This window comes from Bubalus kerabau, chromosome 14, assembly GCF_029407905.1.
Source record: "Bubalus kerabau isolate K-KA32 ecotype Philippines breed swamp buffalo chromosome 14, PCC_UOA_SB_1v2, whole genome shotgun sequence".
NCBI lineage: Eukaryota > Metazoa > Chordata > Mammalia > Artiodactyla > Bovidae > Bubalus > Bubalus kerabau.
This window is the reverse complement of record NC_073637.1, coordinates 2,923,240-2,950,835: the sequence shown is the minus strand read 5'-3', so window position 1 is coordinate 2,950,835 and position 27,596 is coordinate 2,923,240. Positions and strand designations below refer to the sequence as shown.

Here is a 27,596-nt window from a genome sequence, read left to right as displayed (position 1 = left end):
ATGTCTCTACTCACCAATTATGAGGGGCTTCGGCATCAGATCGAGAGGCTGGTGCGGGAAAATGAGGAACTGAAGAAGCTGGTGCGGCTCATTCGGGAGAATTACGAGCTCAAGTCAGCGATCAAGACACAGGCGGGCGGCCTGGGCATCAGCGGGTTCAGCAGCGGGCTCAGTGAGGCGGCGGCCAGTGCTTCTCCACACCAGGGTAACTGCAAGAGGCTGAGTTCAAGAAAAGCAGGGAGGGAAGGGTGAGACCGCAACCACAAGGGAGGGAGTCTGGTGTTCAGGTCTGGGGAGAAGGGCGTAGACAGCAAGAAACATGAGGTCAGCAGGCCCCCTGGTCCGGGGAGGGGGGGAGGGACGAGGACACAGGACAGTCAAGATAGAAGGATAAAACTAGGTGCCAGCCCCGTTCGCCCTACAGCAGGAACCCTTGCCCGAACCCTCCCCTCAGGTGAACTTGCAAGCAGCTCCACAGACTGACTTTTCCAGCCCTGAAACCCAAACGTGCTTCCCCACTGGACTCGACTCAGCACCCACCCTCAGCTTCTCCACCCCGCCCCCCTACCCTCCCCTCCGTCCCTCCCTCAGCACCCCAGGCCTCTCCCCCGTTCCTCTCCACTCAGAGGTGACCAGAAGGCAACTAGCCACCTGAGTCCAAAAGCCAAGCAGAGAAACAAGAACTGAGCCTTGAGGTTGGAAATCACTAATGCGTGACACCCCTGGGGCTGGAGAGGATGTTGAGAGCGGGGTGAGACAGAAAAACTGGCAAAGAAGTTAGAGGTGTATAAAGTGATGACCTTCAGAGCTAGGCCTGGAGCTTAGGGACTGGGCCAGAAGGGTGTTCAGGGGCCAGGAAGCCAGAGAGGCTTCACGGTTGACTGTGGGGATGGCAAAAAGGGATGTACCAGAACAGAAAGCTGTGGGCACAGAATGGCTGGTATTGAAGCAATCAGAGAGAGAACTTCCCAGGGTGTGGCAATAGGCTGTCAGAGCATGCTGGTAAGGAGCTGACGAAACGCCTTCGCATTTGTTATACCCACATCCTCTCCCTGTCTACGACGTCCTTCCTGTCCTGGAGAAGGCTGTGTGCCTAGTTCCCAGGTGCACTTCTGCACCCACACTTGGCACCCACGCACCCCTGTGGAGACCCCCACTCCATCAAAGACCCCCCTCCTTGCCATCCTGCTGCCCCCACCTCCACTCCGCTCATCAACAGGAGTGAGGCCAGCCCCCTTCACTGAAAGAGGACTCTGGTCTTTCAGTCTTTACCACTTAAGGCTCCATAGCTCTGCAGTGGACCTTGACACTCCGCTGTTCTAGAAAGGTGGCTTTCTAGGTGCCACATCCTTCTCAAACTCTGCGTGCCACTCGGTTTTCTGGCTGCGCGAGGTATGTGGGGTCTTAGCTCCCTGACCAAGGATCGAAATCGAACTCATGTCCCCTGCACTGGAAGGCAAAGTCTTAAGCACTGGACTGCCAGGGAAGTCGCTGCGCGGCACTTGGGACTGATAACCCTCCTCTTTCTGAGTTCCAAGAACACCTTCAGCTGGGTCATCCTCCCCCATCTCAGCTCCTAGTCTGGTTCAGGCCCTGCCCTCCAGCCAGCCTGCCCACCTGGGCTTTTCTCTCCACTAGAAGTGGTAATCTGGAGAAGGCAATGGCACCCCACTCCAGTACTCTTGCCTGGAAAATCCCATGGATGGAGGAGCCTGGTAGGCTGCAGTCCATGGGGTCTCAAAGAGTAGGACACGACTGAGCGACTTCACTTTCACTTTTCACTTTCATGCATTGGAGAAAGAAATGGCAACCCACTCGAGTGTTTTTGCCTGGAGAATCCCAGGGACAGGGGAGCCTGGTGGGCTGCCGTCTATGGGGTCGCACAGAGTCGGACACGACTGAAGTGACTTAGCAGCAGCAGCAGCAGCAGAAGTGGTAATCAGGCCAAGGAGTCCCTGGAACTCAGCTCACTCTAAACTAGGCATGCTTCTGATTAAGAACTCGACCTTTTGACCTGAGGCTATTCCCCTCAGGTCTGGGCTCCTTCCCCTACGTCCAGTTCCAGTTGGAAGCTGCCTCCCCCTGCTTTCTGCCCGCTGGGTTTCCCACCTCCCAGCCTGGCTGTGGTCTGGAACTGGGCTTCACAGTCCTCCCTTACTGGTCACAAGCACAAAGTTCTCTCTCCTCTGAAAGGGTCTACTTCCATGATTCTGAGACAACAGACAGAGCAACAAAAATGATATGCTCGGGGAGATACAATATTTAAGAAATGTTATACTTCAATAGAATGGGAAAGACTAGAGATCTCTTTAAGAAAATTGGAGATACCAAGGGAACATTTCATGCAAAGATGGGCACAATAAAGGACAGGAACAGTATGGACCTAACAGAAGCATAAGATATTAAGAAGAGGTGACAAGAATACACAGAAGAACCATACAAAAAAAGATCTTCATGACTCAGATAATCACGATGGTGTGATCACTCACCTAGAGCCAGACATCCTGGAATGTGAAGTCAAGTGGGCCTTAGAAAGCATCATCACGAACAAAGCTAGTGGAGGTGAGGGAATTCCAGTTGAGCTATCTCAAATCCTAAAAGATGATGCTGTGAAAGTGCTGCACTCAATATACCAGCAAATTTGGAAAACTCAGTAGTGGCCACAGGACTGGAAAAGTCCTGCCTTTCATTCCAATCCCAAAGAAAGGCAATGCCAAAGAAGGCTCAAACTACCACACAATTGCACTCATCTCACATGCTAGTAAAGTAATGCTCAAAATCCTCCAAGCCAGGCTTCAGCAATATGTGAACCTTAAACTTCCAGATGTTCAAGCTGGTTTTAGAAAAGGTAAAGGAACCAGAGATTAAATTGCCAACATGCATTGGATTATCAAAAAAGCAAGAGAGTTCTAAAAAAACATCTTCTTCTGCTTCATTGACTATGCCAAAGCCTTTGACTGTGTGGATCACAACAAACTGTGGAAAATCCTTAAAGAGATGGAAATACCAGATCACAGGACCTGCCTCCTGAGAAATCTGTATGCAGTTCAAGAAGCAACAGTTAGAACTGGATATGGAACAACAGACTGGTTCCAAATTGGGAAAGGAATACGTCAAGGCTGTGTATTGTCACTCTGCTTATTTAACTTATATACCGGGTGATCATTGGAAGGACTGATGTTGAAGCTGAAACTCCAATACTTTGGCCACCTGATGCGAAGAACTGACTCATTGGAAAAGACCCTGATGCTGGGAAAGATTGAGGACAAGAGAAGAAAGGGATGACAGAGGATGAGATGGTTGGATGGCATCGCCAACTCAATGGACATGGGTTTGGGTGGACTCCGGAAGTTAGTGATGGACAGGGAGGCCTGGTGTGCTGCGGTTCATGGGGTCGCAAAGAGTTGGACATGACTGAGTGACTGAACCGAACTGAACTGAACAGAGTACATCATGAGAAATACTGGACTGGATGAAGCACAAACTAGAATCAAGATTGTCTGGAGAAATATCAATAACCTCAGATATACAGATGACACCACCCTTATGGCAGAAAGCAAAGAACTAAAGAGCCTCTTGATGAAAGTAAAAGAGGAAAATGAAAAAGTTGGCTTAAAATTCAACATTCAGAAAACTAAGATCATGGCATCTGGTCCCATCACTTCATGGCAAATAGATGGGGAAACAATGGAAACAGAGACAGACTTTATTTTCTTGGGCTCCAAAATCACTGCAGATAGTGACTGCAGCCATGAAATTAAAAGATGCTTGCTCCTTGGAAGAAAAGTTATGACAACCTAGACAGCATATTAAAAAGCAGAGACATTACTTTGCCATCTAAGGTCTGTTTAGTCAAAGCTATGTTTTTTTCAATAGTCACGTTCACATATGGATGTGAGTTGGACTATAAAGAAAGCTGAGCATGGAAGAATTGATGCTTTTGAACTGTGGTGTTGGAGAAGACTCTTGAGAGTCCCTTGGACTGCAAGGAGATCCAACCAGTCCATCCTAAAGGAAATCAGTCCTAAATATTCATTGAAAGGACTGATGCTAAAGCTGAAACTCCAATACTTTGGCCCCCTGATGTGAAGAACTGACTCATTTGAAAAGACCCTGATGCTGGGAAAGATTGAAGGCAGGAGGAGAAGGGGACGACAGAGGATGAGATGGTTGGATGGCATCACCGACTCAATGGACATGAGTTTGAGTAAGCTCCTGGAGTTGGTGATGGACAAGGAAGCCTGGCATGCTGCAGTCCATGGGGGTCACAAAGAGTCAGACACGACTGAGCAACTGAATTGAACACTTGAAGAAATTAGACTGTGATTCCCAACTCCCAAGCTAACCAAGCAAGCCTTCTCCTTTTAAGTTTGGTTCTTGAGAGAATTCTTGGACCACTTCTGCTCTCCCACTCTGAAGGGTCAAGCTTGGAGGGTTAGGAAAAGATTTCTGGTGACGAGCCCAGACAGCTGGCCCTGAAGGGGGAAAGGCACATTTCAGGGGGAGGAACACTCTGTGCAAAGGCCTGGGCCAAAGGTTCGCAGGAGTGAGAAATAGATTGTGTGGTTAAAGCCTGTGGTGTGCATGGTGTTTAGTGTGTGGGTGTGGGTATGGAGTGGGGGGTGTGTGTAAGCATGCGAACGTCGTGTTAGTGTGTATGACCCATGAGTGTATAATGTGATGTATGTGTGGAGTGTGTGGTATAGGTGGGTAAGTGACTAATGTGTAACATGTGTGCCTTGGGAGTGTGTGTGGTACAAGTATGAAAAAAGGTGTGTGTGTGTGAATGTGTGAGTGTAGTATGTGTGGCGTATGTGTCTTGTGAGTTGCTATGTGTATAGCATGTGGGTAATCATATACTTTGACAGAATAGAATTGACTGTGTAAGTATGTTTGTGAATGTGTGTTTTAGTGTGGGACATGTATGAGTGTGTGGTGTGTGGCTATTAGAGTGTGTGTATGCTCTGTGTGCTAGTGTGAGGTGTGTGTGTACTGTTTGCATTTGTGAGTGTACTTGAGGGGGTTGGGGTCAGTGAGAGGTGCTGATGCAGTTAGAGGCCAGCAGGGCTCAGATGCTGAGGACTGTGAAGGACATACTGGGGAGCTTGGACTTGCTCCCAAAGGCAGTGAGCAGACGCTGGCGGGTTCCTACAAGGAGTAATCATATTTATGCTTCAGAAAGACCATTCCCGCTGCTGTGGGAAATGGAGTCAAGGGAGATGAGAGTAAGGTAGGGAAGTGAATTAGACTGCAGCTCTTGAGTCATCCAGGTAGAAGATGATGGTGTGAACTAGCAGTGGAGAGGGACTGATTCAAGTGACTTAGTAAGAAAATGAACAGCTCAGATGTGAGGGATGAGAGTCCAGAACGTGTCTGTGTGGCTGAGGGGACTGAGGGCATCACTTCCTGGAACCGCAGAGCCCTCCACTCCCACAGCAGCTGGGGCAGATCTCTGCAGCTGCCTCAGCAGATCTTCAGCCGCTCACCTCCCCACGCTGCCTGTTCCCCCTGCCCATTCCTTGTGCTTGGCCTTCCTCATAGAGTCAGGCTCTTAGTCTCAATATGCTCTTATGAACTTGACCTTCGAGTCCTCTTTCTGGGCCTACTCTTCTCTGCCCTTACTCTTGTGCAGAGCACAACCTCCTAAACCCTCCAGTCTAGTCCTCTGACCTTTCTCCCATTAGGAGGAACACAGGGTGTCAGCTTGGGCTTGTGGGTGCTCACAGCATGCGTGCCAGGCCCCTCATGGTGCAGGACAGAGCCCAGGCGGAAGAGAATGGGTGTAGGATGAGGCCCAGGGGCCAGGGGGCGGATCTCCCCAAGCCACCGCATTCTGGCACAGAACCCCAGGGAGTACAAGAGTCTTATCAAATCTGAACTTCCAGGTTGTCACAGAGCTTTATTTTGCAGGTAAGCAAATAGAACATAATTTAATAGTTTGTTAGCTTGATTGATAACTTTTAACTATTTTAACATATTATATAAAAGCCTCCATTAGTGCTCTCAATGAGGATGAGCCTGGGAGAAGGATGTCCAGTCTTGCGGGAAGAGAATAAATTGTATTTTGCTCTAAGATATTCTCATGACACACACCTGGAGCATCTAGGAAGCAGTGGAGATATGAGCCTGAGGCTCAAAGGAGAAGTCAGGGCTAGAGAGAAAAGATCCAAGAGTTTTTGATAACTGAAGTCACAAGAGGGGGTGAGACTATTTGCAAAGAGAGATGAATAGTAAGAAGAGGTTGCGAGAACAAGTCTTGAGTCAGGACAGGTAGAGAAGCTGGCAAAGGAGCATTCAGACAAGGGAAACCTCAAAGATATAATGTCACCATTATGCCAAGAGACAGCTTCAAAGGGGACAGAATTGTCAACAGAGTAAAGGCTACCTGAGAGGTCAGGCAAGAAAAGTACTAATGGTTTGGCATTATTAACCTTGACTAGAGTGACTTCAACCCCATTGTAAGTAGGAAAGCCCCACCAAGTGAGGTGACGAGTGAATGAGAAAATAGAGAGAATAGATGGTTGACACTTAGTTCATGAAGTAGGGTTTGGACGGGCACTAGTTGGAGAGGGGCCTGGAGTCCAGAGCTGCTTTTCCTGATAGCAGAGACCTGAGTTTATTTCTATGTAAAGGGAAGATACGAAAGAAAAAAGGGATACTTTCTACAGCAGAGCTGCCTTAACTGAAGGAAGAACATCTCTTCCCCTGTCTGAGAAAGGAAGGAGGAAGGAAAGGGGCATGAGAATGCCAGGTGGGAACCTAAAGAAACTCCAGAACCATGGCTTTAATTTTCTCTGTAAAACTTTCATTCTGTGAGAGCAATGGTGGAGATAAAAAGATGAGGAAAGTCTGAAATGAAGTGAAAATGGCTGAAGGAACTGAATGGAGAACCTGGGAGGTGTGTAATGGGCCCAAAGGATGCTGGCATAATGGATTATACAGGCAGCAGCCACCAACCTTCTCCAGCAGCATTTGATGGGTGGGGCAGGGCAGACACCGGAAAGCAGGCAGGTGGAGGTAAGGGCCTCTCAGCAAGAGTTTGGGCACATCAGAGAAGGAAGCAGGCACCAGCTGGGCTGTCAGATAGATGAAAATAAAGAGACCAGGGTACTAGAGATCTAGAGGCTGGCAGGGATCTTGCAAGCAAGGCAGAAGGTACAACTTTGTGGGCAGACTGGGCAACCTGAATGACAGGAAATCAGTAAACTATTGGCTATGGGCTGAATTAACTTCACAGGGAAGAAATGCCAAGAGATTTAGGCCTTGGCCTTGTGAACGTGGCAGGTGGGAGGTGAGCCAGGATGGGATTAAGACTGCAGGGCCTCATGCTCCTGAGGGCTCAGGGACTGTGCCAGGATGTCTCAAAGATTGAAGATGGATGGAAATTCAGGGCATTTGGAGCAAAGAGGAAATGAAGACTACACTGAGGGCTCAAGTCACTAAAACAGTGACTGCCCACCAAAGTGGTTCCTCCTTACAGAGGTGGTCAGGACAGGGCAGGTGGTTAGGCTAGGAAGGGCTCTCAGGGCAGGAGGGCTTCTGTTGCTCTTTCTGCCAGGCACCCTCCCCTACTTCCCACTCTTTCCTCACCTAAGCCTGTCCTCACCCAGGCCCCCACTCCTGCTGCCCCTTGTCTTCCCTTGGGCTCTGCAGGCTGGTGGAAGTTTCCTCAGGCAGGTAGCAGTCTTTCCCCCTTTTCAAAAGGCCTTTTACCAGCCCTGCTCCACACAATCTCCATCCCCCTCCTCCCAGTTCGGAGCTTTCATTAACCCAAGGTTTTTACCTTGTTACCAGGACAGGACCTCCTTCCTCACCTCAGGAGGTGTTCTTGTCATCCCCCCACCAGGACCCACCCAGGTCCCAATTTCCTACCTCGGGCCTAATACTACCCCCATGCCCCCACCCCACCCCTACACCCCACCCCTGACCCAACACCCTACCCTAGGGAGTTAACCTACGCCCGCCTGGCTCCACCCCTAGTGGGAAGCCATCCTTCCCTCAGGAACTGCCTTTCTCTTGGAACCCTTGTCTCCCTTCAGAACCAGCCCCCTCAGGACGCGTCCCTCCTCGGAACTCACCCTCCTCAGAACCCTCCCCCCTCCCAGGACCCACCCGCCATCAGAACCTCCCCACTCAGAATCCTTCTCCCTCAGAACCGTCCCCCCTCAGAACTTCCCCTCTCGGGACCCACCCCCAGAACCGCCCCCCACCCCTCTCAGGACCCCAGCCCAACCCTCAGCTCTGGCCTCCCTTTCGGGACCTCTGCCCCCACCTCAGAACCCGCCGCTCATCAGGATCTGTCAACACCCTCCTCTCTTTCGTCCTCCCGCCCGCTGACCCTCTGAACTTTGGCTCTGGCAGCCTTTGCTCACTGGTTGGTTGGGCTTTCCGGGGTCGTGCCTTAAGCCACATCTTCCCTGCACGACCCTCTGGCCCCGCCCCCAGGGCAGCCCCGGGACGCTAGCTCCGCCCACATACCCCGCCCCTTGAGCGGGCCCCTTGCTCTGGCTCCGCCCCTACGCTCGCGCCCCGCCCCGTCAGGTCCCACCCTCTCAGGGCACCCTGTAGGACCTCCGGCGCCTCGGCTGTCCCACGTCTCCGTCCCCACGAGGATTGGGGTCTCGGTGGCTGGGGTCTCGGTGGCCGGGTCCCCCTTACCCGGGTTTGGGGCCGGCATTCTCGTGCGGGAGTCAGGGTTCCGCGGCCGGCGAGGCCGCGGGCTGTCGGCAGGCCCCCGAGGGACGGCTGCGGAGGCGCAGGCCCCCGGAGCCAGAGGCCGGCCGGGGAGAAGACGCTTGGGCTTGGCCAAGGGCAGGAGCATATGGTAGCCACGTGCTGACCGACGCAATGAGGGGCAGGAGACTCGAGTAGGAAACAGTTAAAACACTGTAAACTTAATTGGTAAATATAAGACATTTGCTTAAAAAAAAAACAAAACAACTTTGTTCTATGTAACAAAGCTTCCTGAACCCTAAACAATTCTTATGTATAAAATAAATAAGTGCGGTGAATCTAAGCTCTCTTTAAGTTTCTAACACGGTATGTAGTAACATGGGACTTCCCTGGTGGCTCCGCAGTAAAGAACCCACCTGCCAAATGCAGGAGATCTGTCTTTGATCCCTGGGTCAGAAGATCCCCTGAAGAAGGAAATGGCAACACACTCCAGTATTCTTGCCCAGGAAATCCCATAGACAGAGGAGCATGGCAGACTATAGTCTGTGGAACTGCAAAAGAATCAGATACGAATTAACTAAACAACAATAAAAACATGTGGTAAAGTACCCAGGAACATTTCAACTCACAAATCTTAATCAGTGAAACATAAATTATAATAAGGTTAAAACAATCAATCACCTGCACATTTTGCTTGAGAATACAAAACTATAGGACTGAAATCCCTTAAACCAAGGCTTAATCTGGGATCCAGGACACTGTTGGCTCAGGACACTCCTGTTCATGGGAATTCCCCTGTGGTCCAGTGGTGAGGACTCTGTGCTTTCAAGTGTCCCCACCCCCCAAGCCAAAATTTCAACAGGCCAATCCTGAGATTCTCATTGCTGGCCTTTATGGGCCAAAAACCTGTGGACACTGTGTCCACGACTGAGGCCACAACAGTCTTGGCTCCAAGCAGTGGACACACACTCCCCCAGGAGCTGTACCAACACAACATGCAGTGCCATCCAGGGATGCACTTAATTGGCCCCTGAACCTTGATAGTGTCTTCACTGCAACCCTAAATGCCTTCAATGAGTCTTTTTGTTAAAAACAATTTTCAGTTCAGTGGCTCAGTCATGTCTGACTCTTTGCTACCCTATGGACTGCAGCACACTGGGCTTCCCTGTCCATCACCAACTCCCGGAGCTTGCTCAAACTCATGTCAGTGATGCCATCCAACCATCTCATCCTCTGTCGTCCCCTTCTCCTGCCTTCAGTCTTTCCCAGCATCAGGGTCTTTTCCAAGGAGTCAGTTCTTCCCATCAGGTAGCCGAAGTATTGGAGCTCCAGCTTCAGCTTTAGTCCTTCCAATGAATATTTAGGACTGATTCCCTTTAGGATGGACTGGTTGGATCTCCTTGCTGTCCAAGGGACTCTCAAGAGACTTCTCCAACACCACAGTTCAAAAGCATCAATTGTTTGGCTCTCAGTTTTCTTCATGGTCCGATTCTCACATCCATACATGACTACTGAAAAAATCATAGCTTTGACTAGACTGACCTTTATATGCAAAGTAATATCCCTGCTTTTTAGTACACTATCAAGGATTGTCATAGATTTTCTTCCAAGGAGCAAGTATCTTTTAATTTCATGGCTGCAGTCACCATCTGCAGTGATTTTGGAGCCCAAGAAAATAAAGTCTGTCACTGTTTCCATTGTTTCCCCATCTATTTCCCATGAAGTGATGGGACCGGATGCCATGATCTTCATTTTTTGAATGTTGTGTTTTAAGCCAGTTTTTTCACTCTCCTCTTTCACTTTCATTAAGAGTCTCTTCAGTTCCTCTTCACTTTCTGCCATAAGGGTGGTGTCATTTGCATATCTGAGGTTATTGATATTTCTCTCAGCAATCTTGATTCTAGTTTGTGCTTCATCGAGCCAGGCATTTCAAATGATGTACTCTGCATATAGGGCTTCCCTTGTGGCTCAGCTGGTAAAGAATCCACCTGCGATTCGGGAAACCTGGGTTTGATCCCTGGGTTGGGAAGATCCCCTGGAGAAGGGAAAGGCTACCCACTTCGGTATTCTGGTATGGAAAATTCCATAAAGAGTCTGACACGACTGAACAATTTTCACCCACTCACTCACTCAGCATATAAGTTAAATAAGCAGGGTGACAATATACAACCCTGACGTATTCCTTTCTGAATTTGGAACCAGTCCGTTGTTCCATGTCCAGTTCTAATTGTTGCTTCCTTACCTGCATACAGATGTCTCAAGAGGCAGGTAAGATGGTCTGGTATTCCAATCTCTTTAAGAATGTTCCACAATTTGTTATGATCCACACAGTCAAAGGCTTTGGCATAGTCAATGAAGCAGAAGTAGATAGTTTTCTGGAACTCTCTTGCTTTTTCTATGATCCAACAAATGTGGGCAATTTGATCTCTGGTTCCTCTGCCTCTTCTAAATCCAGCTTGAACATCTGGAAGTGTTTGGTTCATGTATTGTTGAAGCCTCGCTTGGAGAATTTTGAGCATTATTTACTAGTGTGTGAGATAAGTGCAATTGTGCGGTAGTTTGAGCATTCTTTGGCATTGTCTTTCTTTGGGATTGGAATAAAAACTGACCTTTTCCAGTCTTGTGGCCACTGCTGAGTTTTCCAAATTTGCTGGCATATTGAGTGCAGCACTTTCACAGCATCATCTTTCAGAACTTGAAATACCTTAACTGAAATTCCATCACCTCCACTAGCTTTGTTTGTGGTGATGCTTCCTAAGGCCCGCTTGACTTCGCATTCCAGGTTGTCTGGCTCTAGGTGAGTGATCACACCATCGTGATTATCTGGGTTGTGAAGATCTTTTTGTACAGTTCTTCTGTGTATTCTTGCCACCTCTTCTTAATATCTTCTGCTTCTGTCAGGTCCATACCATTTCTGTTCTTTATTGTAAAATGTTCCCTTGGTATCTCTAATATTCTTGAAGAGATCTCTAGTCTTTCCCATTTTATTGTTTTTCTCTATTTCTTTGCATTGATCACTAGAGAAGGGTTTCTCATCTCTCCCTGCTATTCTTTGGAACTCTGCGTTCAGATGGGTATATCTTTCCTTTTCTCCTTTGCCTTTCACTTCTCTTCTTTTCTCAGCTATTTGTAAGGCCTTCTCAGACAACCATTTTACCTTTTAGTATTTCTTTTTCTTGAGCATAGTCTTGAGCACTGCCTCCTATACAATGTCACGAATCTCTGTCCATAGTTCTTCAGGCTCTCTGTCAGATCTAATCCCTTGAATCTATTTCTCACTTCTACTGTATAATCATAAGGGATTTAATTTAGGTCATACCCAAATGGTCTAGTGGTTTTCCCTACTTTCTTCAATTTGAGTCTGAATTGGAAATAAGGAGTTCGTGATCTGAGCCACAGTCAGCTCCAGGTCTTGTTTTTGCTGACTGTATAGAGCTTCTCCATCTTTGGCTGCAAAGAATATGATCGATCTGATCTCATGGACCGTCTGATGTCCATGTGTAGAGTCGTCCCTTGTGTTGTTGGAAGAGGGTGTTTGCTATGACCAGTGCGTTCTCTTGGCAAAACTCTGTTAGCCTTTGCCCTGCTTCATTTTGTACTCCAAAGCCAATTTTCCCTGTTACTTCAGGTATCTCTTAATAACAATTTTATTAAGATATAATTCACTGGACTTCCTTGGTGGTCCAATGGCTAAGACTTTGCATTTCCAATGTAGGGGGCACAGGTTCAATCCCCGGTCAGGGAACTAAGATTCTCATGCCACAAGGCAAGGCCAACAAACAAACAAACAAAAGATATAATTCACATACATACCATACAATTCACCCATTTAAAGTGTACAATTTAATATTTTTTGATATATGCACAGATTTGTACAACCACCATAATCAGTTTTAGAACTCTTTCATCACCCCAAAAATAAATCCTTTAGCAATCACATTCCTACCACTCAATCCTCCTCAGCTCTAAGCAACCACTAATTTACTCTCTGCTATTATGGATGTTTGTTCTGGACATTCCATATAAGTGGATTCATATATAAGTGGCTTTTATGGCTGGTTCCTTTCATTTAGCATAATGTTTTCAAGGTTTATCCATGTTATAGCATGAATCAGTACTTCTAGGTGGGAGATGGGGGACATTGTTTTTATGGATGAATAATATTCCATTAATGGATGTACCACATTCATTTATCCATTCATCAGTTCGTGGACTTCTGTTTCCTCCTTTTGGCTATTATTAATAATGATGCTGTACGCCTTCATGTACAAGTTTTTGTGTGCATATGTGTTTCCATTTCTCTCGACTAAATGCCGGGCGTGAATCTGCCGAGTCCTATATAGCCCTCGGTTTAACTCTGAGGAGCTGCCAGGTTGTGTCCCAGTGGAGCGGCATCATTTTACGTAAGCCACCAGCACTGCAGGAGCATTTCTGCTCCTCCACATCCTGCCAATACTTATTCTCTGACTTTTTGATTATAGCCATCTTGGTGGGTTTGAAGTGGTATATCATTCTGATGTTAATTTGCATTTCCCTGATGACTAATGAGATTGAGCAACTTTTCATGTATTTATTGGCCATTTTTATATCGTCCTTGAGAAATGCCTGTTCAGATCTTTGGTCTATTTTTAAATTGGACTATTTGGTTTTTATTATTGAGTTGTAGGAGTTCTTTATATAATCTGGATATAAGTCCCTTATCAAATATATGATTTGGAAATGTTTTCTCCCATTTCGTCTTTTCAGTTTCTTGATAGTGTGCTTTGAAACACAAAAGCTTTTAATTTTGATGAAATCCAACTTATTGTTTCTTTTATTGCTCTGATAGGGAGTTCATGGAATCTGTAAATCAACTAGGGGAGTATATGCTATCTTCACAATATTAAGTCTTCCAATCCATAAACATAGGATATTTTCCATTTATTTAGAGTTTCTTTCATTTCTGTCAATAATGTTAATAGTTTTCAGAGCATAAGTTTTGCATATCTTTTGTTAAATTTATTCCCAAATATTTTACTCTTTTTGATGCTATTGTCTTAATTTTACTTCTGGATTATTCATTGATAGTATATGGAAATACAATCGACTTTTGTAGACCTGCCGATGAATTTTGCACTCTGTGTTCTAAGGACCACACAACTCCTTCAGCTAGTTACCTGTTATCTGACTGAGTTTGGGATCTCACATGGCTGGCACAGGGGTCACAGTTTATAGGGTCATTCTGTGAACGATTCCTAGACTGACCCTTTTTTTTCTTTTTAATTTTTTTTATTGAAGGATAATTGCTTTGCAAAATTTTGTTGTTTTCTGTCAAACCTCAACCTGAATGAGCCATAGGTATACATATATCCCCTCCCTTTTGAACCTCCCTCCCATCTCCCTCCCCATCCGACCCCTCTAGGTTGATACAGAGCCCCTGTTTGAGTTTCCTGAGCCATACAGCAAATTCCCGTTGGCTGTCGATTTTACGTATGGTAATGTAAGTTTCCATGTTACTCTTTCCATACAGCTCACCCTCTTTTCTCCCGATGTCCATAAGTCTATTCTCTATATCTGTTTCTGCATTGCTGCCTATAGGCAGTACCATTCTTCTAGATTCCATGTATATGTGTTAGAATACCATATTTCTCTTTCTGACTCACTTCACTCTGTATAATAGGTTCTAGGTTCATCCACCTCATCAGAACTGACTCAAATGCACTCCTCTTTATGGCTGAGTAATATTCCATTGTGTATATGTACCACAGCTTCTTTATCCATTCATCTGTCGATGGACATCTAGCTTGCTTCCATGTTCTAGCTATTGTAAATAGTGCTGCAGTGAACAGTGGGATACATGTGTCTTTTTCAGTTTTGGTTTCTTAAGGTATATGCCTAGGAGTGGGATTGCTGGGTCATATAGTGGCTTCATTCCTAGTTTTTTAAATAATCTCCATACCATCTTCCATAGTGGCTGTATCAATTTACATTCCCACTAACAGTGCAAGAGCGTTCCCTTTTCTCCACACCTTCTCCAGCATTTATTGCTTGTAGACTTTTTATGATGGCCATTCTGAGTGGTGTGAGGTGCTATCTCAATGTAGTTTTGATTTGCATTTCTCTAATAATGAGCGATGTTGAGCATCTTTTCATGTGTTTGTTAGCCATCTGTATGTCTTCTTTGGAGAAATGTCTGCTTAGGTCTTCTTCCCACTTTTTGACTGGGTTCTTTGTTTTTCTGGCATTGAGTTGTATGAGCTGCTTGCGTATTTTGGAAATTAATCCTTTGTCGGTTGTTTCATTTGCTATTATTTTCTCCTATTCTGAGGGCTGTCTTTTCACCTTGCTTATAGTTTCCTTTGCTGTGCAAAAGCTTTTAAGTTTAATCAAGTCTCACTTATTTACTTTTGTTTTTGTTTCCATTACTCTAGGAGGTGGGTCATAGAGGATCTTGCTTTGATTTATGTCATCGGGTGTTCTGCCTTTGTTTCCTCTAAGAGTTTTGTCATTTCTGGTCTTACATTCAGGTCTTTAATCCATTTTGAGTTTGTCTTTGTGTATGGTGTTAGGAAGTGTTCTAATTTCATTATTTTATATGTAGCTGTCCAGTTTTCCCAGCACCATTTATTGAAGAGGCTGTCTTGCTTCCTTTGTCAAAAATAAGGTACCCACAGGTGCATGGGTTTATTTCTGGGCTTTCTATCTTGTTCCATTGGTCTATATTTCTGTTTTTGTGCCAGTACCATACTGTCTTGATGACTGTAACTTTGTAGTATAATCTGAAGTCAGGAAGGTTGCTTCCTTCAGCTCCTTTCTTCTTTCTCAAGACTGCTTTGGCTATTTGGGGTCTTTTGTGTTTCCATATGAATTGAGAAATTTTTTGTTCTAGTTCTGTGAAAAATGCCATTGGTAATTTGATAGGGATCACATTGAATTTGTAGAATAGTCATTTTCACAATATTGATTCTTCCTACCCAGGAACATGGAATATCTCTCCATCTGTTTATGTCATCTTTGATTTCTTTCATCAGTGTCTTATAATTTTCTATGTAGAGTTCTTTTGTCTCCTTGCTGCTGCTAAGTTACTTCAGTCATGTCCGACTCTGTGCGACCGCATGGACTGCAGCCTACCAGGCTCCACCGTCCATGGGATTTTCCAGGCAAGAGTACTGGAGTGGGGTGCCATTGCCTTCTCCTTAGGTAAGTTTATTCCTAGAAATTTAATTCTTTTTGTTGCAATGGTGAATGAGATTGATTCCTTAATTTCTCTTTCTGATTTTTCATTGTTAGTATATAGAAATGCAAGTGATTTCTGTGAATTGATTTTGTATCCTGCAACTTTGCAAAATTCGCTGATTAGCTCTAGTAATTTTCTGGTACTATCTTTAGGGTTTTCTCTGTACAGTATCATGTCATCTGCAAACAAAGAGCTTTATTTCTTCTTTTCCTATCTGGATCCCTTTTATTTCTTTTTCTTCTCTGATTGCTGTAGCTAGGACTTTCAAAGCTATGTTGAATAATAGTGGTGAAAGTGGACACTCTTGTCTTGTTCCTGATCTTAGGGGGAATGCTTTCAGTTTTTCACCATTGAGAATAATGTTTGCTGTAGGCTTATCATATACGGCCTTTACTATGTTGAAGTAAATTCTTTCTATGCCCATTTTTTGAAGAGTTTTAATCACAAATGGGTGCTAAATTTTGTCAAAGGCTTCTTTTGCATCTATTGAGATTATCATATGCATTTTATCTTTCAATTTGTTAATATGATCTATCACATTGATTGATTTGTGTACATTGAAGAATCCTTGCATTCCTGGAATAAAACCAACTTGATCACGGTGTATGAGCTTTTTGATATGTTGCTGAATTCTGTCTGCTAAAGTTTGTTGAGGATTTTTGCATCTATGTTCATCAGTGATATTGGCCTGTAATTTTCTTTTTTGTGTTGTCTTTGTCTGGTTTTGGTATCAGGGTGATGGTGGCCTCGTAGAATGAGTTTGGAAGTGTTCCTTCCTCTGCAATTTTTGGAAACAGTTTTAGAAGGATAGGCATTAGCTCTTCTCTAAATGTTTGACAAAATTCTCCTGTGAAACCATCTGGTCCTGGGCTTTTGTTTTGGGGGAGATTTTTTTTTATCACAGCTTCAATTTCAGTGCTTGTAATTGGGTTGTTCATAATTTCTATTTCTTCCTGGTTCAGTCTTGAAAGATTGAACTTTTCTAAGAATCTGTCCATTTCTTCCATGTTATCCATTTTATTGCCATACAGTTGTTCATAATAGCCTCTTATAATCCTTTGTATTTCTGCATTGTCTTTTGTAACCTCTCCTTTTTCATTTTTAATTTTGTTGATTTTATTCTTCTCTCTTTTTTTCTTGATGAATCTGGCTAAAGGTTTGTCAATTTGCTTATCTTCTCAAAGAACCAGCTTTTAGCTTTATCTTTACTATTGTTTCCTTCATTTCTTTTTCATTTATTTCTGCTCATATCTTTATGATATCTGTCCTTCTACTAATTTGGTTTTTTTTGTTGTTCTTCTTCTTTTTCCACTTGTTTTAGGTGTAAAGTTAGGTTGTGTATTCGATGTTTTTCTTGTTTCTTGAGGTAGGATTGTATTGCTATAAACTTCCCTCTTAGAACTGCTTTTGCTGCAGTTCAATACATAAGGAGCACCTCAATACATAAGACAAACACTAACAGACATAAAAGGAGAAATTGACAGTAACTCAGTCCCGTAAGTTTTGAGTTGTTGTGTTTTCATTGTCATTTGTTTCTAGAAATTTTTTGATTTCCCTTTTGATTTCTTCAGTAACCTGTTGGTTATTTAGAAATGTGTTGTTTAATCTCCATGTATTTGTGCTTCTTACAGTTTTTTTCTTGTAATTGGTATCTAGTCTCATAAGCCTTGTGGTTGGGGAAGGTGCTTAATATGATTTCAATTTTCTTAAATTTACTGAGGTTGGATTTGTGACCCAAGATGTGGTCTATCCCGGAGAATGTTCCATGTGCACTTGAGAAGAAGGTATATTCTTCTGGATTTGGATGGAATGTCCTTAATATATCAATGAGATCCATTGCATCTAATGTATCATTCAAGACTTGTGTTTCCTTATTAATTTTCTGTTTTGATGATCTGTCCATTGGTGAGAGTGGGGTGTTAAAGTCTCCTACTATTCTTGTGTTACTGTCAATTTCTCCTTTTATGTCTGTTAGTGTTTGTCTTATGTATTGAGGTGCTCCTATGTTGGGTGTAAATAGATATTTACAATTGTTATGTCTTCCTCTTGAATTGATACCTTGATCATTATGTAGTGTCCTTCCTTATCTCTTGTAATATTCTTTGTTTTAAGGTCTATTTTTTCTGATATGAGGATTGCTACTCCAGCTTTCTTTAGCTTCCCATTTGTATGGACTATATTTTTCCACCCTCTCACTTTCTAGACTGACCCTTTTTTAAATCTCAGGTTTCATCTGTGCTCATATATAATCATATCCTTCATATTTATTGAACACTTCCTGTGGCCCAAGCACTGTTCCAGGCACAGGGCAGCAGCGGCACACAGCCAAAGCCCTGCCTTCATGGAGCGTCCGTGCTAACTGAGGGGCCAGGACGAACCAGTAGGTCGTTGCAGAGGCCTTAGAGCGGGATAAGTGCCAAGAAGGAAGTCATTGAGGAGAGGGGAAGGAGCAGGTGGCCTGAAGGAACCTGGCAATTCTGGATGGAAGACCTCCCTGAGAAGGTCTCACATGGGGGATGAGTGGCAGCGCAGAGCCAATCAGGCACACAGGAAGAACAGTCCAGGCGGAAATGAGTGAGTGAAAGTCGCTCCGTCATGTCCAACTCTTTGCAACCCCATGGACTATACAGTCCATGGCATTCTCCAGGCCAGAATACTGGATTAGGTAGACATTTCCTTCTCCAGAGGATCTTCCCAACCCAGGAATCAAACTCAGGTCTCCCGCATTGCAGGCGGATTGCAATGGGACCAGCCAACGCAAAGACAGAGGCAAGGGCGTGGTGGGGGCATCAGTGAGATGGTCTCAGAGACCATGAGGACCGACTGTGTGGAGACTGTCTTCTCTCCTGAGTCCTGGAGATGCTGCCTGAGTCATCCAGACCCCAGGCTCCTGGAAGAGGAGACGGGCCGAGGAGGACGGACACTCAGCTGGGATGTCCATGCCCTACCACCTCTGGCCCACCACTGCCCAGTCCCTCACACACTTCCTCCCCATGGGCTCTTCCCTTCAGGCCACAAGCTTTACTGCCTCCTCAATCCTAAAGCAAAAATCCCAAAAAGTCAAAACAAGAAATCATCAAAGACTGATTCTGAAATTTTAATTTATTTGTTTGGAAAAAATAACAAAACTTAAAATGTTTGGCGGGACGTCCTGGTAGTGTAGCACCAATGTACCACACCCAGGACTTCGAAGGGAACATCAGATGCTCTAAGGGGTCTTAAAGCAGAGGGGCTTGGCAGTGTGCATCGAGAAACTGTAAAATGTCTGTTTTCGGGGGTGGGGGGGAATAACAAAGATTTATATAGTAGCATTTTTGTTCCTGGGAAAACTGGAATCAATAGAATCCCCCAACTGAAATTGGCTTGATAAATAATAGCATGTACACAAGATGGAAACCACCGTGGCCAAATAAGCACTGTTTTCCAAGAATGACACAGCTGGAGGGAGCATCTCCTAGAGACGGGGCACATAAGGACATAGGGACATAGAGTCAGTGCACACGTGTGCGTGGCCTGGGAGCCAGGAACAGCTGGCTTCACCTTTTTTTAAATGGCTGAGAGAAAAATCAAAGGAGAGGACTATTTCACAACATGGAAGAAGCCCATGAAATTCAAATACTAGCATTCATGAATTTTTGCTGCCATGCATCCACGTCCATTTGTTTCCACGTTGTCTGTGGCTGTTTTCAAGCCGCAATGACAGAGCTGAGAAGCTGCAGCAGGAGTGGCCAGGAAGGCTGGAGGTCTGTAGACAGCTCCTCACTGAGGGGTCTGCCAGCCCCTGACCCGCACAGACACATGGAGAAGGTCTTCACAGCTCCTTACAGAGGGGTCTGCCAGCCCCTGACCCGCATAACCACCTGGAGACGTCTTCAAGGCCACGCACACAGGGCTTTGCAATACGACGCACTGCAGGGTGACAGGTCAACCAGTGGTGTTCATCGCTTTTTGACTTGTCTGAATTTCCATTCTTTTCTGATCATAAGCATGTTCTGCTTTTATTTTTATAACGTGGAAGCTTCCATCAAACTGCACACTCACAGATGCCTTTCCCACGCCCTCCCTAGGGGACTTCTCCTTCCAACAGGGGTCACTTGGTCATTCCGGGGCAGTCTCCTCAGGAACCAGGGGCAAACGGGCCCCCAGGCCGCATGCGGGGGTGGGCACAGCAGGCCCTCCTGCAGCCGCATCCTCTGCGGGTAGGCAAGGGCCAGGCACACCCTGGGCTCCAGCCACTTCAAGTTCCGGCCCCCTGACGGTCCCTCATGTTGTGAGCTTCAGCTGTCCTTAGGAGGACAGTGGTCAGGAGGCCCGGGCCCACCTCTCCCCACCAGGGCACAGAGGGGTCAACTTGGCCACCTGTGTGTTCAAACCGTCCCCTCTTCAGCGAGGGGTCAGGGCCTGTGGCAGAGGGCAGTGGCCTGTCTGAGGGGCAGGTAGCGTGGAAGGTCCTGGCGGCAGGGGCAGGCGTTTAGGGAGGTGATCCTGGGAGGAAGCAGGTGCCCTCAGAGGATAGAGACGAGGAGCCAGATCCTCGCGTGGGATCCGCCTAGAGGGGAGGCTCAGAGAGTTGGTCAGCTCATCGGAGGCAGATGGGCCTCGTGGTCCAGGCCCTGCCACAGTGGGAGAGAGCCTGGCGTCTCAGTGCTTTCTCTGTGTCCCCCAGGTGTCTTCCTGCCCCCGTCCCCGGCAGCAGCAAACGAACCCATCCTGGAAGAAGTGGGGATTGTGGCTCTGGCACCCCTGGCCGACGTGCTAAACAGCCCGCAGCCCAGCCCCGTGGCAGGCCCCATCGTGAGCCCCCTGGCAGGCCCTCTCAACACGCTGCTGCCCGGCCCAGGGCCCACCTCCCAGAGCAGCCCACTCACCAGCCTCCTGAGCAGCCATCTGGCCAGCCCCCTGGTAGTGCCCCAAGTGGGCACACCAACCAGCTCCCTGGGCCTGTCCTCCACCGGCTCCCTGATGCCCAGCAGCCCCCTGGTGGGCCCCGTGGCAGTGCCCCCAGGGGGCACACCAACCAGCTCCCTGGGCCTGCCCTCCACCGGCCCCCTGACTCCAGGAAGCCCCCTGGTGGGCCCCCTAGCTGTGTCTCAGAATGGCCCCCTGATGCCCCCTATGACAGGCTCGGGGGTCCTCTCCCTGAGCACCCCCCTGCTCACCTCCACGGCCACCCCTCTAGGTGTCTCTCAGAACGTTCTGGCCAACCCCATGAACAATCTGGTGCTGTCGGAGGCCCCACGGGTGAGGCTGGCAGAGCCGCTCCGAGGATATCCCCCAGGACCCCACCCCTCGGCTGACAGGGGACCTTCTGCCACCTCCAAAGGTAACAGATGCGGGGATGGGGGATGGGTCCTGCCAGGCCAGTCCCTGGTCCTGCCTCACTCTAAACTGCCTCCTCTCCTTTCTGCCCCTCCCGCACATCACTAGTCCCACTCTCCACTGAGCACCCCCAGCCAACCCAGGAGCCGGAGCCCCTCAGCATGACATTTGTGGGTGCACCCATCCAGACCTCCACCCCTGTTGGTGCCCTGGGCACTCCGGGCCCCGTGACAGCCTTCTCCTATGGCACCTCAGATGCCCAGACACAGCCTGGCGGCCCCCAGGGACAAGTGATCCCTGCCTCTGTCCCTGTCTCGACTGCCTCCAACATGGCCATCCTCACCTCTGCCCCCACCCCCACCCCCCCAGTGACCACCAGCTATGCCCCCTCAAGCACGCCGCACCCCTCTGCCCGAACGCACCACTCCCCATCCCGGCCCTCGCCCACCCCTCACTCCCCTCCACGCAACCCCCGCTCCCCACCGCGAACCTCGTCCTCCCCGGCTTCAGTCACCGACACCCGTGGTCCACGCGGCCCAGAGCAGTCTCGGAAAAGCATCCTGGAGTTGGAGCGGAAGCTAGCCCACCGCAAGAGCAGCAAGTTCCCTGACAGCTCTCGAGGTCAGCGCGAGGCTGGAGTCCCCTCTGCTGCCCATGGAGACCTCCCAGGCACCCCCTGGGCTGCTGGCCACAGCCACTGATCACTCTGTCCACCCCTGTTGTCCCCAGAATCAAAGCAGCTAGCCTGGGAGAGGCTGGTGGGGGAGATCGCCTTCCAGCTGGACCGCAGGATCCTGTCCAGCATCTTCCCCGAGCGTGTGAGGCTCTATGGCTTCACAGTCTCCAACATTCCGGAGAAGATCATCCAGGTGTGTCCTGCCCATCCCCACTGGCCACTGGAGGGTCTGCCCGCCACTGCAAGGGTGGGGAGCTTGCTGGCTCTCGACGGGCTTCTGGGGGCCAGCCAGGCAGAGCACAGCAGAATCTGAAGGCACCCAGGGATGCAGGAAGCCCAGTGCTCAGTCCAGTGGCCAGCAGGTGTCCAGGGTGCCCGGCTGCAGGGGCCTGTGTCCCAGCCCCATGGGAGGCCTTCCCAAAGAGCAGAGCAGTGAGGGCCCCCACAGGGTCAGATGTGCGCTCCCAGCCTTCTCACTGCTGTGGCCTCTGGACCTCCGTACCCTGCTCCCAGTGGCCCTTCCCCAGGCTGGCAGAGCTGAGGCCTCAGCCTTCTTCCCCGAGGGGTCTGAGTCCTCAAGGGTCACAGGTGAACACCGGGGAGGCCGGTTTCAGAGCCTCTGAGTAGCTGGCAGCCTAGTGGCCATTAAGGCTGGGCTAATTTCAGTCCATTCCCAGCCTGCCCTCCACTGAGCCCACTACCCCCAAGGGACATGGAGGACAGTGCTTCCCAAACGAGTCTGGGTGCTTCTTGCCGCCACTGTGTACTAGGCACTGACGAATGGGAGCCTGGGGGTGGGGGGGTGTGGGCCGGACACCCTGCAGCCCTGCCCCCCAAAATGAGCGAAGGCATGCCCTTCCTGGAGTAGGGGGCAAGAGGGTGGATCGGGGGTGGGCGTGGCAGCCTCTGCCTCTCAGCGTTCATCCGCCAGGACTGAGCCCTCTCTGCCCCTTCCTCTCAGGCAGTCCTCCTCCTTGGCGAGGCTGTCAGCCTGAGTCTGAGTCGGCAGAAATGACGTTGGGTTACAATGGGCTCATCGGTGCCTCGGGTTGCATTTGCCTTCTCCGTTTGTTAAGGTGTCCGTTTAGGTTTTTAATTTTACTGTGGCCAGAATTATCTGCCTTTTCCTTTATCTGTGCTTGTCAAGTCTTGTTTAAGACTGGAGCTGCCAGCCCCACCTCAGTCCCCTCTTCCAGTCCACGTGTGTGGGCTCCGGTCCTCCCTTCCAGCCCTGCCACAAGCCGATGTCCTAATCCAGCTGCAGAGGGAGCCTGGGCATCCTTCTTCCAGACTGTAGTAGCTCCTCTTGGCCCTTCGCTCTTCAGTAAGAATTTCAGGGTCTGTCAAGTTCTAAGAAAAATCCAGTTCAAATGTTTGGATTTTCATTGGTTTACAGGTTGAGCTGGGGACATTTCCCATCTTTGCCCTATTGGTATCCTTGTGTTGCTGGTGTTAGCAAGCCCACATTGCTAACATGCAGTTTGACAACCCTTGACCTGTCTTGGGAGCTAAAATTCAGACTTAAATTGAAGTAGGGAAAACCATTAGGCAATTCAGATATGACCTAAATCATATTCCTTATGATTATACAGTAAAAGTGACAAATAGATTCAAGGGATTCGATCTGATAGACAGAGTGCCTGAACAACTATGGATGGAGGTTCGTAACACTGTACAGGAGGCAGTGACCAAGACCATTCCCAAGAAAAAGAAATGCAAAAAGGTAAAGTGGTTCTGAGGAGGCCTTACAAATAGCTCAGAAAAGAAACAAAAGGCAAAGGAGAAAAGGAAAGACATACCCATCTGAATGCAGAGTTTGAGAGAATAGCAAGGAAAGATGAGAAATCCTTCTTCGTGATCAATACAAAGAAATACAAGAAAATAGAATGGGAAAGACTAGAGATCTCTTCAAGAAAATTAGAGATACCAAGGGAACATTTCATGTAAAGATGGGCTCAATAAAGAACAGAAACAGTATGGACCTAACAGAAGCAGAAGATATTAAGAAGAGGTGGCAAGAATACACAGAAGAACTGCACAAAAAAGATCTTTTTTTTTTTTTTTTTTTACAAAAAAGATCCTCATGACTCAGATAACCACAATGGTGTGATCACTCACCTGGACCCATACATTCTGCGGTCCAAAGTCAAGTGGGCCTTAGGAAGCATCACCATGAACAAAGCTTGTGGAGGTGACAGAATTCCAGCTGAGCTATTTTAAATACTCAGAGATGATGCTGTGGAAGTGCTGCACTCAATACGCCAGCAAATTTGGAAAACTCAGCAGTGGCCACCGGACTGGAACAGGTCAGTTTTCATTCCAATCCCAAAGAAAGGCAATGCCAAAGAAGGCTCAAACTACCACACAATTGCACTCATCTCACAGGCTAGCAGAGTAGTGCTAAAATTCTCCAAGCCAGCTTCAACAGCTCATGAACCAAGAACTTTCAGATGTTCAAGCTGGATTTAGAAAAGGCAGAGGAACCAGAGATCAAATTGCCAACATCCACTGGATCATAGGAAAAGCAAAAGAGTTCCAGAAAAACATCTACTTCTGCTTCATTGACTAGGCTAAAGCCTTTGACTGTGTGGATCACAACAAACTGTGGAAAATTATTAAAGAAATGAGACTACCAGTCTACCTTACCTGCCTACTGAGAAATCTGAATGCAGGTCAAGAAGCAACAGTTAGAACTGGACATGGAACAATGGACTGGTTCCAAATTGGGAAAGGAGTACATCAAGGCTATATATTGTCACCCTGCTTATTTAACATATGTGCAGAGTACATCATGCAAAATGCCAGGCTGGATGAAGCACAAGCTGGAATCAAGATTGCTGGGAGAAATATCAATAAATCTCAGATATGCAGATGACACCACCCTTGTGGCAGAAAGCGAAGAGGAACTAAAGAGCTTCCTGATGAAAGTGAAACAGGAGAGTGGAAAAGCTGCCTTCAGTTCACTCGCTCAGTTGTGTCCAACTCTTTGGGACCCCCATGGAGTGCAGCATGCCAGGCTTCCCTGTCCATCACCAACACCCGGAGCTTGCTCAAAGCTGATTTAAAACTCAGCACTCAAAAAGCACAGATCAAGGCATTCGATCCCATCACTTCATGGCAAATAGATGGGGAAACAATGGAAACAGTGACAGACTTTATTTTCTTGGGCTCCAAAGTCATGGAAGATGGTGACTGGAGCCATGAAATTAAAAGACACTTGCTCCTTGGAAGAAAAGCTATGACCAATCTAGACAGCATATTAAAAAGCAGAGACGTTACTTTGCTGACAAATTTGCAAATAATTAAAGCTATGGTTTTTGCAGTAGTCATGTATGGATGTGAGTGTTGGACCATAAAGAAGGCTGAGTGCCAAAGAATTGATGCTTTTGAACTATGGTGTTGGAGAAGACTCTTGAGAGTCCCTTGGACAGCAAGGAGGTCAAACCAGTCAATCCTAAAGGAAATCAATCCTGAATACTCACTCAAAGGACTGATGCTGAAGCTGAAACTCCAATACTTTGGCCACCTGACTCAAAGAACCGACTCACTGGGAAAGACCTTGATGCTGGGAAAGATTGAAGGCAGAAGGGGACAACAGGGGATGAGATGGTTGGATGGCATCCCTGACTCGAGGGACATGAGTTTGAGCAAGCTCTGGGAGATGGTGATGGACAGGAAGCCTGGTGTGCTGCAGTCCATGGGGTCGCAAAGAATGGGACTCGACTGAGTGACTGAACTGAACTGAACTGACCTGTCCTGGACCACAGCTACCACTCCTGCTGTGTCATGCATGCAGGCACGGCGGCTATTCAAAAATGGGCACATGACACAGAGAAGCACAATATTTATGTCTCTAAAATGCTGCGTCTGATATCTAGTTGGCAAAGATTACATTAAATTGTAAGGTAAAGTCTAGTTGCCCATGTAGATTAGACATCAAACTGTGGAAAGAGGTTTTTAGTTGTTTAAAACTGCCCATTTAAATGGAAATAAGCTCGGCCTTTCAGTGCCTGGGCTGTGCAAGTCCTCCCCTTCCCCACCACTCTTCGCCCTGCCGGATTGTTTCTACTTATACTGGGCAATAGTCACAGCCCTAAATGCAACTCCCCAGAGAAGAGGCAAGAAGAGGAGGCAGAAGGTCTGTACGGCAATTTTTCAGTGTTTAAGAAAGTCAATAGTTCCGCCAATACTCCAGCACTCCAGCCTCCACCTTGCTGGCCTCCAGCAGATGGAGCCAGGTGGAACCCAGGTCAGGAAGACAGGCCTGTCCCAGTGTTGCAAAGTGGCTCAGGGTTGCCCCTGCCAGAAGTCAGAGGTCGCTTTGGCTGAACCCTAACATGAGCCTGGTGCTCCGCTCACATGACCACCCAGGGAGGGGCAGACAGGGAACTAACTGGAGAAGGCGATGCTTGAGCGGACTGGGCGACCCTAGCAGGTGGCATCTAGGGAACTGCGGGCAGAGGGTGAGCAGGGCCAGATGGGGGCCCTGAGGGTCAGCCCTGGCCCTGGAGCTGGAGCAGCGGGAACCACACAGGGGCTCTAACTGGGCAACACCCAGCCAATTCCATGCACTGCCAACCCACTGTTTCATGGGCCTGGGGGCAGCGGTACCAGCGACAGGTACAGAATTTGCAGGACCAAGTGCACAGGAAAACACAGCACTCCTTGTTCAAAAATTAAGACCTCGAGATTGCTTCAGCAGAACTTCAAGTTGAGGGCACCAGAATGCAGTGGAGGGAGGGGTTGGGAGAGGGGGTGCAGGCCCAGCCCGGCAGGGACAAAGGGTGAAGACCGACCTCAGGCCCAGACGCCAGAGCCGGCGCCCGAGTGAGAGCAGTTCTGGGACTCAGGGCCTCGGCCCTGGGCCCAGGGTTGTCAGCACATGGTGAGGGCTGGAAGGGACCCCCGCAGGGTGTGGGCACAAGATGCTAAGGATGGGGTGTTGGGACAGGGGGCCTAGAGAAAAGCCTGAGAAGTAGGAGGGCCGGACCCAGGAGGAGGCCTGGGAAAGACCCTGGGTGGTGTTTTCCCAATCAGGCAACCCTGGGGGTTGGGGGAGGTCCCCTGGTGTCTCATCACCAGCAGCCACGCCCTCCATCCTCTGCGGCTTGTGGCCCCAGCTCAGTCCAGTTCCAGGTTGTGGATGGAGCTGGTGCTGGGGCCGCTGGAAGCTCTGAGCTCAGGCTCAGCCCACAGGGTTCCCCCACCCTGGATCCCTAGAGGCGCCTTGGCCAGGGCCTCCAGGACACCTCCCTGCAGGTCCCGCCCTCCGACCATGATCCTGGAGGAACCACACCCCCGTGGTCTCCTTTGCCCCCATGTGCTTGCCTGCTCTTGGGCCAGGGTGGAGTCAAGGGTCCCTGACCATTGCTGTCCCCTCAGGCCTCCCTGAACCCCAGTGACCACAAGCTGGACGAGGAGCTGTGCCAGACGCTCACACAGCGCTACGTGAGCATCATGAACCGGCTGCAGAGCTTGGGCTACAACGGGCGGGTGCACCCGGCGCTGACGGAGCAGCTGGTGAACGCTTACGGCATCCTGCGGGAGCGGCCGGAGCTGGCCGCGTCCGAGGGTGGCTCCTACACAGTGGACTTCCTGCAGCGTGTGCTGGTGGAGACTGTGCACCCCAGCATGCTCACTGACGCACTGCTGCTGCTCTCCTGCCTCAGCCAGCTGGCCCACGATGATGGCAAGCCCATGTTCATCTGGTGA

The 27,596-nt window shown here is 48.2% G+C and overlaps 1 protein-coding gene across 1 annotated transcript; it reads left to right on the top strand.

The window, feature by feature from the left end:
• On the top strand, positions 1–27,596 carry SPATC1 (spermatogenesis and centriole associated 1). Its single transcript, XM_055546808.1, has 6 exons — positions 1–211; positions 20,556–20,783; positions 20,886–21,212; positions 21,317–21,829; positions 21,938–22,077; positions 27,267–27,596. Exons 1-6 carry the CDS (start codon positions 1–3, stop codon positions 27,594–27,596), a joined length of 1,749 nt encoding a protein of 582 aa, XP_055402783.1.